This window comes from Scyliorhinus torazame, chromosome 2, assembly GCF_047496885.1.
Source record: "Scyliorhinus torazame isolate Kashiwa2021f chromosome 2, sScyTor2.1, whole genome shotgun sequence".
NCBI classification, from domain to species: Eukaryota; Metazoa; Chordata; class Chondrichthyes; order Carcharhiniformes; family Scyliorhinidae; genus Scyliorhinus; species Scyliorhinus torazame.
In genome coordinates this window covers 391,942,797-391,957,447 of record NC_092708.1, presented here as the reverse complement: position 1 = coordinate 391,957,447, position 14,651 = coordinate 391,942,797, and the positions used below count along the sequence as shown (strand labels likewise).

The 14,651-nt window shown below is 44.8% G+C and overlaps 1 protein-coding gene across 2 annotated transcripts in view; it reads right to left on the bottom strand.

Moving 5' to 3' along the window:
• Positions 1–2,361: 2,361 nt before the first annotated feature.
• LOC140405796 (uncharacterized) overlaps positions 2,362–14,651 on the bottom strand; it is a 390,195-nt gene continuing 377,905 nt past the window's right edge. For both annotated transcript variants that reach the window (XM_072494233.1, XM_072494229.1), the window contains exon 21: positions 2,362–2,569. In XM_072494233.1, the coding sequence (XP_072350334.1) occupies positions 2,563–2,569 (7 nt within the window). In that variant the 3' untranslated portion in view covers positions 2,362–2,562. The remainder of the gene's footprint in view (positions 2,570–14,651) is intronic.

The window sequence follows — 14,651 nt, the reverse complement described above, 5'->3', positions numbered from 1 at the left end:
GAGTTTCAGACCCATTTATATCAAGTAGTACAATCCACTCTTTCATAATTTTGGAGAGATTGTTATCACAGTCGAGAGCATTAACCATAGTAATCACATCGACCATGAAAGTATTTTTCAGTGTATATTGGGAGGAATCATCATTTTTGGTGATTCCTTTTCCTTCACTCTGTATACTCCGAATTTTCCTGTAATCGTTATAGGATCTTTTTAATTTATTTGCTGGGGAAGCTGTTGCGAAACGACACTGTGCTGCAAAGTGATTATATTTGCAACAGTTGGAACATTGTTTGCCTTCTGCCAGAGTTTTTTTTAACTGTGGGCAGCCACAGCTTCTGCACGTCATCACGCTCGTGCTGTCACTTTCAAAATAGCAGCCTACTATTGTATGCAGTTTTCTGTGCTGTGCCAGAGCATTGATGGCGTCGGCCATGTTTCCCGACTTCCCTTCTTTTTCGTTTGCCCTGAACTCCGCATTGTTCACTGGCTTTACACACATTAATCACTTCATCTAGCGGTAAAATCAGTTGTCTCAGCATTTTGTCTCGCAAACATTCATCGTTAATTCCAAAGACAATTTGATCGCAAAGCATTGAATCAGCGCCGGATGAGAAGTTACATGACTGCACTCTTAATTTTAAAGCAGTAATAAAAAAATCTACCAACTCCCCTTTCAGCTGCAGCCTCTTCCTAAACATGTAGCACTCGTATGTCTCGTTCACCTCTTTTTGCTGTGAGCATCAAATTTTTCCTGCACCATGGAATACCTTTTTTTATCCTCATCTACAGCAAATTCAAATGAGTTGAACAACTCTAATGCTTGCGATCCAGCTAAATTAAGAAGAAGCACAATTTTTCTCTGATCGGAAGTATTTTCTAGCATGGAGGCAGATAAGAATACTTCAAACTGTTGTTTGAAGAATGCCCAATTTTGACATAATTTACCGGTCATTCTGAAGTGGTCAGCTTTCTTCAGGCCTTCCATCGTACGATCCGTTGTTTGTGCAAATTTTTCAATCGGTGTAGCGGCATGACTGTATTTTCTGAATAGTCTTAAAGCTATACTGTCTAAACTAATTGCTTATTTTTAGAAATATACTCCTGGCACCATGTGGTGCTCTTTATGGTTCAGATCCTAGGATGGTTGGCGTAGTGTTCACAAAGACCACAACTAGCTTTTATATTAAACAAAGCTGAAGATTTATTTACACTACTTCATTGAATTTGACTCTTACTTCTATATAATAAATAATTGGCAATTAACATACAATCTACACTCATTTATCACTAATCTCTACACTAATACAATAATTATGATCTGCTCTCATTCACACTATCTTTCTTACGGTCTGTCTTCTAGCCTTCTCCTCAACTCTCTTTATATAGTTCTGCATCGAGCTCCCTCTAGTGGTTGATTCAGACATAATATTAACCCTTACAATTCTGTACATGCTCATAATGTCACAGTCCACATTGCAGCTCACTTCCAAAGCTGTCGGGCTCGAAGTGGCTGCAGGGATTTCAGAGTATTGAATGGAGTTGTTTACAGGGATTGCAAAGGATTTTAGGGCTTCAGCGGGTTACAGAGAACTCATGATCAGAATACGAAACTATAGGCATTGTGACTGAGAGCCAATCTAGGTCAGGAATAATGGTAAATGGAAGCTGGTGTGAGTTCTGGCACAGACAGCAGCATATTAAATGTTCTCAAGTCTACAGAAGGTGAAAGGTGAGAAGCTGGAAAGCATGGTTTCAAAGCAGATAGCTGAGGCAAAGGCACAGTCAGGTGATGTTGCAGAGGTGGAAGTAGATGGTCTTGGTGAGAGAATATGGGATCACAAGGATCCTGAAGGTTACCATTGAGCAGAAACAGAAATAGACTAATCATATAAATACTGTAGGTACAAGGGTCGGTCAGATGGGAATTCTGCAGCGAGTAACTCACCTCCTGACTCCTCAAAGTCTGTCCCATCAGAGGAATAATTTCTCCATGTTGACCATCTCATTTTAAACACCTTGATCAGGTTAACTCTCTACCTTCTGTACATAAGAAAGTACAAACCAAGATTATATCCACATAATTTAACCCTTTAAGCCCAGGGATCATGAAAACGAATCTGCATGCACTCCCTCAAAGACCAACCTATTGCGACTGGAGTGCATCATCCAGAACTGATTGCAGTATTGCAGATGGGGACTGACAAAGGCCCTATATGATGGAGGCATCACTTCCTTAATCCCCTTTTGTACACCAGTCCCTTTTGAGATTTAAACCATCAAATCTGCAATGTGCAATCCTGATCACGTCAGACTCCATGATTGATAGCAAAAGGAATACAAAACATTGACAAGGCAACTCACTTTGAATGTGAACATCTTTAATTTCTTTCTATGTAGTTGTAGACTGACAAGTAGATTTTTCTGGGAGTCCAACTCATGTGAACAGAAATTGAATGCCGGGAGTTGAGCTCTCAATCTGTAAATACAGTAGTTTGTGCTTCAGGCTGATTTGGGCTGTGAGTCGTTCCTGTTGTTTGCCCATTGGTAAGATTTTCTTCCTCTTTAGTCGCTGAAGTAAGAAAAGAGTCCATCAGATAAATGTTTACAACCGGGCAGAAATCTTTAGTTTTTACCCTCTTCTCCCTGAAGGGATCAAATCTTATCAGGATACAGTGCTACTGCCATTTTCTTTTGCCTGGCAGAAGGATTGGTAACCGGAGCACCAAGATTTAAGACAATTGACGAAAATAACAAAGAGGCAGAGATAAGAATATGGGATCAGCTCATTTATGCAGCAAGCTGGAATGATCTGGAATATATTACCTAAACGGGTGACATAAAAAGTCAGAAAAAGGAGAAGGAATAGCCATATGGTCCCCCCAAGCCATATTCTGCTATTTCATTCCACTAGGATTGGGCAACAGAATATAAAAGAAGAGAAATGAGATGATAAAGAAGTGTGAGCTTTGGATAGTAGCAAGTTGTAGAAGGAAACCGACTATATTGGATAAGAACCAACTAAGAAGAACCTTAAGAAATACAAAGACAGGTTTACAATGCATGTAAACACACAAAATATGCTGAAAAACTTGGGAACTTACAAGGACAAATACCCATATGGGAATATGATGTAGTGGCAACAATGGAAACTTGCCTAAAAATGGTAAGGAATGACCTTAATATTCAAGGGGACAAAGTGGTCAGAAATAAGTGAAAGTAAAAAAGGGAGAAGTATCATATTGATTAAGGAAGACATTGCAATGTTGAAAATATGTCCTTGGGGGGGAAAGTCCGGATCCATTTGGTTAAAATTAAAAATCAAAAAGTGGAGGAACATTAGTTAAGATGCCAATCCAGATTCCAACATGTATTAGAACACCAGACCAGACCCCAACATTTGTTAAGATCCCGGACCAGACCCTAACATTTGTTAAGATACCAGGCCAGAATCCCAACATTTGTTAGGGTAACGGAACAGACCCCAACATTTGTTAGGATACCAGACCAGACCCCGACATTTGTTAGGATCCCGGACCAGACCCTAACATTTGTTAAGATACCAGACCAGAACCCCAATATTTGTTAGGATAACGGACCAGACCTCAACATTTGTAAGGATAACGGACCAGACCCCAACATTTGTTAGGATACCGGAACAGACCCCAACATTTGTTAGGATCCCGGACCAGACCCCAACATTTGTTAGGATACCGGACCAGACCCCAACATTTGTTAGGATACCGGACCAGCCCCCAACATTTGTTAGGATACCGGACCAGACCCCAACATTTGTGAGGATACTGGACCAGACCCCAACATTTGATAAGATACCCGACCAGACCCCAACATTTGTTAGGATTCCGGACCAGACCCCAACATTTGTTAAGATACCAGACCAGACCCCAACATTTGTTAGGATACCAGACCAGACCCCAACATTTGTTAGGATACCAGACCAGACCCCAACATTTGTTAGGATACCGGACCAGACCCCAACATTTGTTAAGATACCGGACCAGAACCCCAATATTTGTTAAGATACCAGACCAGACCCCAACATTTGTTAGGATACCGGACCGGAACCCCAACATTTGTTAGGATACCGGACCAGAGCCCCAACATATGTTAAGATACCAGACCAGAATCCCAACATTTGTTAGGATACCGGACCAGACCCCAACATTTGTTAGGATACCGGACCGGAAACCCAACATATGTTAAGATACCAGACCAGTAACCCAACATTTGTTAGGATACCGGACCAGACCCCAACATTTGTTAGGATGCCGGACCGGAACCCCAACATATGTTAAGATACCAGACCAGAACCCCAACATTTGTTAGGATACCGGACCAGACCCCAACATTTGTTAAGATACCAGACCAGGTCCCAACATTTGTTAGGATACCAGACCACACCCCAACATTTGTTCGGATACCGGACCAGACCCTACTATTTGTTAGGATACCGGACCAGACCCCAACATTTGTTAAGATACCAGAACAGAACCCGAACATTTGTGAACATACCAGACTAGGCCCCAACATTTGATAGGATACCGGACCAGAACCCCAACATTTGGTAGGATACCGGACCAGACCCCAACATTTGTTAGGATACCGGACCAGACCCCAACATTTGTGAAGATACCAGACCAGACCCCAACATTTGTTAGGATACCGGACCAGACCCCAACATTTGTTAAGATACCAGACCAGTCCCCAACATTTGTTAGGATACCGGACCAGACCCCAACATTTGTGAAGATACCATACCAGACCCCAACATTTGTTAGGATACCAGACCAGACCCCAACATTTGTTAGGATACCAGACCAGACCCCAACATTTGTTAGGATACCGGACCAGACCCCAACATTTGTTAAGATACCGGACCAGACCCCAACATTTGTTAGGATACCGGACCAGACCCCAACATTTGTTAGGATACCGGACCAGCACCCAACATTTGTTAGGATACCGGACCAGACCCCAACATTTGATAGGATACTGGACCAGACCCCAACATTTGATAAGATACCCGACCAGACCCCAACATTTGTTAGGATTCCGGACCAGACCCCAACATTTGTTAAGATACCAGACCAGACCCCAACATTTGTTAGGATACTGGACCAGACTCCAACATTTGTTAGGATACCGGACCAGACCCCAACATTTGTTAGGATACTGGACCAGACCCCAACATTTGTTAGGATTCCGGACCAGACCCCAACATTTGTTAAGATACCAGACCAGACCCCAAAATTTGTTAGGATACCAGACCAGACCCCAACATTTGTTAGGATACCGGACCAGACCCCAACATTTGTGAAGATACCAGACCAGACCCCAACATTTGTTAGGATACCAGACCAGACCCCAACATTTGTTAGGATACCAGACCAGACACCAACATTTGTTAGGATACCGGACCAGACCCCAACATTTGTTAAGATACCGGACCAGAACCCCAATATTTGTTAAGATACCGGACCAGACCCCAACATTTGTTAGGATACCGGACCGGAACCCCAACATTTGTTAGGATACCGGGCCAGAGCCCCAACATATGTTAAGATACCAGACCAGAACCCCAACATTTGTTAGGGTACCGGACCAGACCCCAACATTTGTTAGGATACCGGACCGGAAACCCAACATATGTTAAGATACCAGACCAGTACCCCAACATTTGTTAGGATACCGGACCAGACCCCAACATTTGTTAGGATGCCGGACCGGAACCCCAACATATGTTAAGATACCAGACCAGAACCCCAACATTTGTTAGGATACCGGACCAGACCCCAACATTTGTTAAGATACCAGACCAGGTCCGAACATTTGTTAGGATACCAGACCACACCCCAACATTTGTTCGGATAACGGACCAGACCCTACTCTTTGTTAGGATACCGGACCTGACCCCAACATTTGTTAAGATACCAGAACAGAACCCGAACATTTGTGAAGATACCAGACTAGACACCAACATTTGTTAGGATAACGGACCAAAACCCCAACATTTGTTAGGATACCGGACCAGACCCCAACATTTGTGAAGATACCAGACCAGACCCCAACATTTGTTAGGGTACCAGACCAGACCCCAACATTTGTTAGGGTACCAGACCAGACCCCAACATTTGTTAGGATACCGGACCAGACCCCAACATTTGTTAAGATACCGGACCAGACCCCAACATTTGTTAGGATACCAGACCAGAACCCCAACATTTGTTAGGATACCGGAGCAGACCCCAACATTTGTTAAGGCACCAGACCAGATACCAACATTTGTTAGGATAACAGACCAGACCCCAACATTTGTTAAGATACCAGACCAGACCCCAACATTTGTTAGGATACCGGACCTGACCCCAATATTTGTAAGATACCTGACCAGAACCCCAACATTTGTTAGGATACCGGACCAGACCCCAAAATTTGTTAGGATACCGGACCGGAACCCCAACATTTGTTAAGATACCAGACCAGAACCCCAACATTTGTTAGGATACCGGACCAGACCCCAACATTTGTTAAGACACCAGACCAGATCCCAACATTTGTTAGGATAACAGACCAGGCCCCAACATTTGTTAAGACACCAGACCATATACCAACATTTGTTAGGATACCAGACCAGACCCCAACATTTGTTAAGATACCAGACCACACCCCAACATTTGTTCGGATACCGGACCAGACCCTAACATTTGTTAGGATACCGGACCAGACCCCAACATTTGTTAAGGTACCAGACCAGAACCCCAACATTTGTTAAGATACCAGACCAGAACCCCAACATTTGTTAGGATAACAAACCAGACCCCAACATTTATTAAGATACCAGACCAGAACCCGAACATTTGTGAAGATACCAGACTAGACCCCAACATTTGTTAGGATACCGGACCAGAACCCCAACATTTGTTAGGATACCGGACCAGACCCCAACATTTGTGAAGATACCAGACCAGACCCCAACATTTGTTAGGATACCGGACCAGACCCCAACATTTGTTAAGATACCAGACCAGACCCCAACATTTGTTAGGATACCGGACCAGACCCCAACATTTGTGAAGATACCAGACCAGACCCCAACATTTGTTAGGGTACCAGACCAGACCCCAACATTTGTTAGGATACCGGACCTGACCCCAATATTTGTTAAGATACCTGACCAGAACCCCAACATTTGTTAGGATACCGGACCAGACCCCAACATTTGTTAGGATATCGGACCGGAACCCCAACATTTGTTAAGATACCAGACCAGAACCCCAACATTTGTTAGGATACCGGACCAGACCCCAACATTTGTTAAGTCACCAGACCAGATACCAACATTTGTTCGGATAACAGACCAGGCCCCAACATTTGTTAAGACACCAGACCAGATACCAACATTTGTTAGGATACCAGACCAGACCCCAACATTTGTTAAGATACCAGACCACACCCCAACATTTGTTCGGATACTGGACCAGACCCTAACATTTGTTAGGATACCGGACCAGACCCCAACATTTGTTAAGGTACCAGACCAGAACCCCAACATTTGTTAAGATACCAGACCAGAACCCCAACATTTGTTAGGATAACAAACCAGACCCCAACATTTATTAAGATACCAGACCAGAACCCCAATATTTGTTAGGGTCTGGTCCGGTATCCCAACAAATGTTGGGGTTCTGGTCTGGTATCTTACAAATGTTAGGGTCTGGTCCGGTATCCTAACATTTGTTAGGATAACGGACCAGAATCCCAACATCTGTTAGGATATCGGACCAGACCCCAACATTTGTGAGGATACCAGACCAGAACCCCAACATTTGTTCGGATACCGGACCAGACCCTAACATATGTCAGGATACCGGACCAGACCCCAAAATTTGTTAAGATACCGGACCAGACCCCAACATTTGTTAAGATACCTGACCAGAACCCCAACATTTGTTAGGATAACAGACGAGACCCCAACATTTGTTAAGATACCAGATCAGAACCCCAACATTTGTGAAGATACCAGACCAGACCCCAACATTTGTTAGGATACTGGACCAGATCCCAACATTTGTTAGGATACCGGACCAGAAACCCAACATATGTTAAGATACCAGACCAGTACCCCAACATTTGTTAGGATACCGGACCAGACCCCAACATTTGTTAGGATGCCGGACCGGAACCCCAACATATGTTAAGATACCAGACCAGAACCCCAACATTTGATAGGATACCGGACCAGACCCCAACATTTGTTAAGATACCAGACCAGGTCCTAACATTTGTTAGGATACCAGACCACACCCCAACATTTGTTCGGATACCGGACCAGACCCTTCTATTTGTTAGGATACCGGACCAGACCCCAACATTTGTTAAGATACCAGAACAGAACCCGAACATTTGTGAAGATACCAGACTAGACCCCAACATTTGTTAGGATACCGGACCAGAACCCCAACATTTGTTAGGATACCGGACCAGACCCCAACATTTGTGAAGATACCCGACCAGACCCCAACATTTGTTAGGATACCGGACCAGACCCCAACATTTGTTAAGATACCGGACCAGACCCCAACATTTGTGAAGATACCAGACCAGACCCCAACATTTGTTAGGGTACCAGACCAGACCCCAACATTTGTTAAGATACCAGATCAGAACCCCAACATTTGTGAAGATACCAGACCAGACCCCAACATTTGTTAGGATACTGGACCAGACCCCAACATTTGTTAGGATTCCGGACCAGACCCCAACATTTGTTAAGATACCAGACCAGACCCCAACATTTGTTAGGATACCAGACCAGACCCCAACATTTGTTAGGATACCGGACCAGACCCCAACATTTGTGAAGATACCAGACCAGACCCCAACATTTGTTAGGATACCAGACCAGACCCCAACATTTGTTAGGATACCAGACCAGACCCCAACATTTGTTAGGATACCGGACCAGACCCCAACATTTGTTAAGATACCGGACCAGAACCCCAATATTTGTTACGATACCGGACCAGACCCCAACATTTGTTAGGATACCGGACCGGAAACCCAACATTTGTTAGGATACCGGACCAGAGCCCCAACATATGTTAAGATACCAGACCAGAACCCCAACATTTGTTAGGATACCGGACCAGACCCCAACATTTGTTAGGATACCGGACCAGAAACCCAACATATGTTAAGATACCAGACCAGTACCCCAACATTTGTTAGGATACCGGACCAGACCCCAACATTTGTTAGGATGCCGGACCGGAACCCCAACATATGTTAAGATACCAGACCAGAACCCCAACATTTGTTAGGATACCGGACCACACCCCAACATTTGTTCGGATACCGGACCAGACCCTACTATTTGTTAGGATACCGGACCAGACCCCAACATTTGTTAAGATACCAGAACAGAACCCGAACATTTGTGAAGATACCAGACTAGACCCCAACATTTGTTAGGATACCGGACCAGAACCCCAACATTTGTTAGGATACCGGACCAGACCCCAACATTTGTGAAGATACCCGACCAGACCCCAACATTTGTTAGGATACCGGACCAGACCCCAACATTTGTTAAGATACCGGACCAGACCCCAACATTTGTGAAGATACCAGACCAGACCCCAACATTTGTTAGGGTACCAGACCAGACCCCAACATTTGTTAGGATACCAGACCAGACCCCAACATTTGTTAAGATACCGGACCAGACCCCAACATTTGTGAAGATACCAGACCAGACCCCAACATTTGTTAAGACACCAGACCAGATACCAACATTTGTTAGGATAACAGACCAGGCCCCAACATTTGTTAAGACACCAGACCAGATACCAACATTTGTTAGGATACCAGACCAGACCCCAACATTTGTTAAGATACCAGACCACACCCCAACATTTGTTCGGATACCGGACCAGACCCTAACATTTGTTAGGATACCGGACCAGACCCCAACATTTGTTAAGGTACCAGACCAGAACCCCAACATTTGTTAAGATACCAGACCAGAACCCCAACATTTGTTAGGATAACAAACCAGACCCCAACATTTATTAAGATACCAGACCAGAACCCCAACATTTGTTAGGGTCTGGTCCGGTATCCTAACAAATGTTGGGGTTCTGGTCTGGTATCTTACAAATGTTAGGGTCTGGTCCGGTATCCTAACATTTGTTAGGATAACGGACCAGAACCCCAACATCTGTTAGGATATCGGACCAGACCCCAACATTTGTGAGGATACCAGACCAGAACCCCAACATTTGTTCGGATACCGGACCAGACCCTAACATTTGTCAGGATACCGGACCAGACCACAAAATTTGTTAAGGTACCGGACCAGACCCCAACATTTGTTAAGATACCTGACCAGAACCCCAACATTTGTTAGGATAACAGACGAGACCCCAACATTTGTTAAGATACCAGATCAGAACCCCAACATTTGTTAGGATACCGGACCAGACCCTAACATTTGTTAAGCTAACGGACCAGAACCCCAACATCTGTTAGGATACCGGACCAGACCCCAACATTAGTTAGGATAACGGACCAGACCCCAACATTTGTTAGGATACCGGACCACAACTCCAACATTTGTTCGGATACCGGACCAGACCCTACTATTTGTTAGGATACCGGACCAGACCCCAACATTTGTTAAGATACCAGAACAGAACCCGAACATTTGTGAAGATACCAGACTAGACCCCAACATTTGTGAGGATGCCGGTCCGGAACCCCAACATATGTTAAGATACCAGACCAGAACCCCAACATTTGTTAGGATACCGGACCAGACCCCAACATTTGTTAGGATACCAGACCAGGTCCTAACATTTGTTAGGATACCAGACCACACCCCAACATTTGTTCGGATACCGGACCAGACCCTACTATTTGTTAGGATACCGGACCAGACCCCAACATTTGTTAAGATACCGGACCAGACCCCAACATTTGTGAAGATACCAGACCAGACCCCAACATTTGTTAGGGTACCAGACCAGACCCCAACATTTGTTAAGATACCAGATCAGAACCCCAACATTTGTGAAGATACCAGACCAGACCCCAACATTTGTTAGGATACTGGACCAGACCCCAACATTTGTTAGGATTCCGGACCAGACCCCATCATTTGTTAAGATACCAGACCAGACCCCAACATTTGTTAGGATACCAGACCAGACCCCAACATTTGTTAGGATACCGGACCAGACCCCAACATTTGTGAAGATACCAGACCAGACCCCAACATTTGTTAGGATACCAGACCAGACCCCAACATTTGTTAGGATACCAGACCAGACCCCAACATTTGTTAGGATACCGGACCAGACCCCAACATTTGTTAAGATACCGGACCAGAACCCCAATATTTGTTACGATACCGGACCAGACCCCAACATTTGTTAGGATACCGGACCGGAACCCCAACATTTGTTAAGATACCGGACCAGAACCCCAATATTTGTTACGATACCGGACCAGACCCCAACATTTGTTAGGATACCGGACCAGAAACCCAACATATGTTAAGATACCAGACCAGTACCCCAACATTTGTTAGGATACCGGACCAGACCCCAAAATTTGTTAGGATGCCGGACCGGAACCCCAACATATGTTAAGATACCAGACCAGAACCCCAACATTTGTTAGGATACCGGACCAGACCCCAACATTTGTTAAGATACCAGACCAGGTCCTAACATTTGTTAGGATACCAGACCACACCCCAACATTTGTTCGGATACCGGACCAGACCCTACTATTTGTTAGGATACCGGACCAGACCCCAACATTTGTTAAGATACCAGAACAGAACCCGGACATTTGTGAAGATACCAGACTAGACCCCAACATTTGTTAGGATACCGGACCAGAACCCCAACATTTGTTAGGATACCGGACCAGACCCCAACATTTGTGAAGATACCCGACCAGACCCCAACATTTGTTCGGATACCGGACCAGACCCCAACATTTGTTAAGATACCGGACCAGACCCCAACATTTGTGAAGATACCAGACCAGACCCCAACATTTGTTAGGGTACCAGACCAGACCCCAACATTTGTTAGGATACCAGACCAGACCCCAACATTTGTTAAGATACCGGACCAGACCCCAACATTTGTGAAGATACCAGACCAGACCCCAACATTTGTTAAGACACCAGACCAGATACCAACATTTGTTAGGATAACAGACCAGGCCCCAACATTTGTTAAGACACCAGACCAGATACCAACATTTGTTAGGATACCGGACCAGAAACCCAACATATGTTAAGATACCAGACCAGTACCCCAACATTTGTTAGGATACCGGACCAGACCCCAACATTTGTTAGGATGCCGGACCGGAACCCCAACATATGTTAAGATACCAGACCAGAACCCCAACATTTGTTAGGATACCGGACTAGACCCCAACATTTGTTAAGATACCAGACCAGGTCCTAACATTTGTTAGGATACCAGACCACACCCCAACATTTGTTCGGATACCGGACCAGACTCTACTATTTGTTAGGATACCGGACCAGACCCCAACATTTGTTAAGATACCAGAACAGAACCCGAACATTTGTGAAGATACCAGACTAGACCCCAACATTTGTTAGGATACCGGACCAGAACCCCAACATTTGTTAGGATACCGGACCAGACCCCAACATTTGTGAAGATACCCGACCAGACCCCAACATTTGTTAGGATACCGGACCAGACCCCATCATTTGTTAAGATACCGGACCAGACCCCAACATTTGTGAAGATACCAGACCAGACCCCAACATTTGTTAGGGTACCAGACCAGACCCCAACATTTGTTAGGATACCAGACCAGACCCCAACATTTGTTAAGATACCGGACCAGACCCCAACATTTGTGAAGATACCAGACCAGACCCCAACATTTGTTAAGACACCAGACCAGATACCAACATTTGTTAGGATAACAGACCAGGCCCCAACATTTGTTAAGACACCAGACCAGATACCAACATTTGTTAGGATACCAGACCAGACCCCAACATTTGTTAAGATACCAGACCACACCCCAACATTTGTTCGGATACCGGACCAGACCCTAACATTTGTTAGGATACCGGACCAGACCCCAACATTTGTTAAGGTACCAGACCAGAACCCCAACATTTGTTAAGATACCAGACCAGAACCCCAACATTTGTTAGGATAACAAACCAGACCCCAACATTTATTAAGATACCAGACCAGAACCCCAACATTTGTTAGGGTCTGGTCCGGTATCCTAACAAATGTTGGGGTTCTGGTCTGGTATCTTACAAATGTTAGGGTCTGGTCCGGTATCCTAACATTTGTTAGGATAACGGACCAGAACCCCAACATCTGTTAGGATATCGGACCAGACCCCAACATTTGTGAGGATACCAGACCAGAACCCCAACATTTGTTCGGATACCGGACCAGACCCTAACATTTGTCAGGATACCGGACCAGACCCCAAAATTTGTTAAGGTACCGGACCAGACCCCAACATTTGTTAAGATACCTGACCAGAACCCCAACATTTGTTAGGATAACAGACGAGACCCCAACATTTGTTAAGATACCAGATCAGAACCCCAACATTTGTTAGGATACCGGACCAGACCCTAACATTTGTTAAGCTAACGGACCAGAACCCCAACATCTGTTAGGATACCGGACCAGACCCCAACATTTGTTAGGATAACGGACCAGACCCCAACATTTGTTAGGATACCGGACTACAACTCCAACATTTGTTAGGATATCGGACCAGAACCCCAACATTTGTTCGGATACCAGACCAGAACCCCAACATTTGTTAGGATACCGGACCAGACCCCAACATTTGTTAGGAGAACGGACCAGAACCGTTGACATCATTGAAGCCATGTGGTGAGACAAAACATTTCTTGCAGAGGTCCTGCAAGCTGAATTCAGGGAGTTAGGAGTTAAATTAAAAAGTAGGACCTCAAATCTCAGGATTGCTACCAGTACCACGAGCTAGTCAGAGGAGGAATTTCAGGATAGATATGATGAATGCGTGGCTCGAGAGATGGTGCAAGAGGAAGGGATTCAAATTCCTGGGGCATTGGGACCGGTTCTGGGGGAGGTGGGACCACTACAAACCGGACTGCACCTGGGCAGGACTGGAACTGATGTCCTAGGGTTCCAGTGTCTGCTAGAGCTGTTGGGGAGGGTTTAAACTAATGTGGCAGGGGATGGGAACCAATGCAGGAAGTCGGAAGGTCGTAAAACAGGGACAGAAACAAAAGGCAGTAAGGGTTAAAGCGTAAGGCAGAGAAGCCATAGTCAAAAATCAAAAAGGGCGACAGTACAAGATACAGTGACTGAGGGGAGCTCAGTGAATAGGCCCAGTAATACGAAAAGGAATAAAACGGGAAGTAAAAACATAAATGGTAAGCGATGTGGCAGGTTGTTACATGAAGATATGGATTCAACGACAAGGAAAATTAGGAGAAAAGTTAAGAGGAAATATAATTTAGGAGAGGTTACTGATCGAGGTGTTAAGATTCAAAACAGAGGTATAAAAGCCAACATAAACGTACTTTACCTGAATGCTCGTAGTATTCGGAA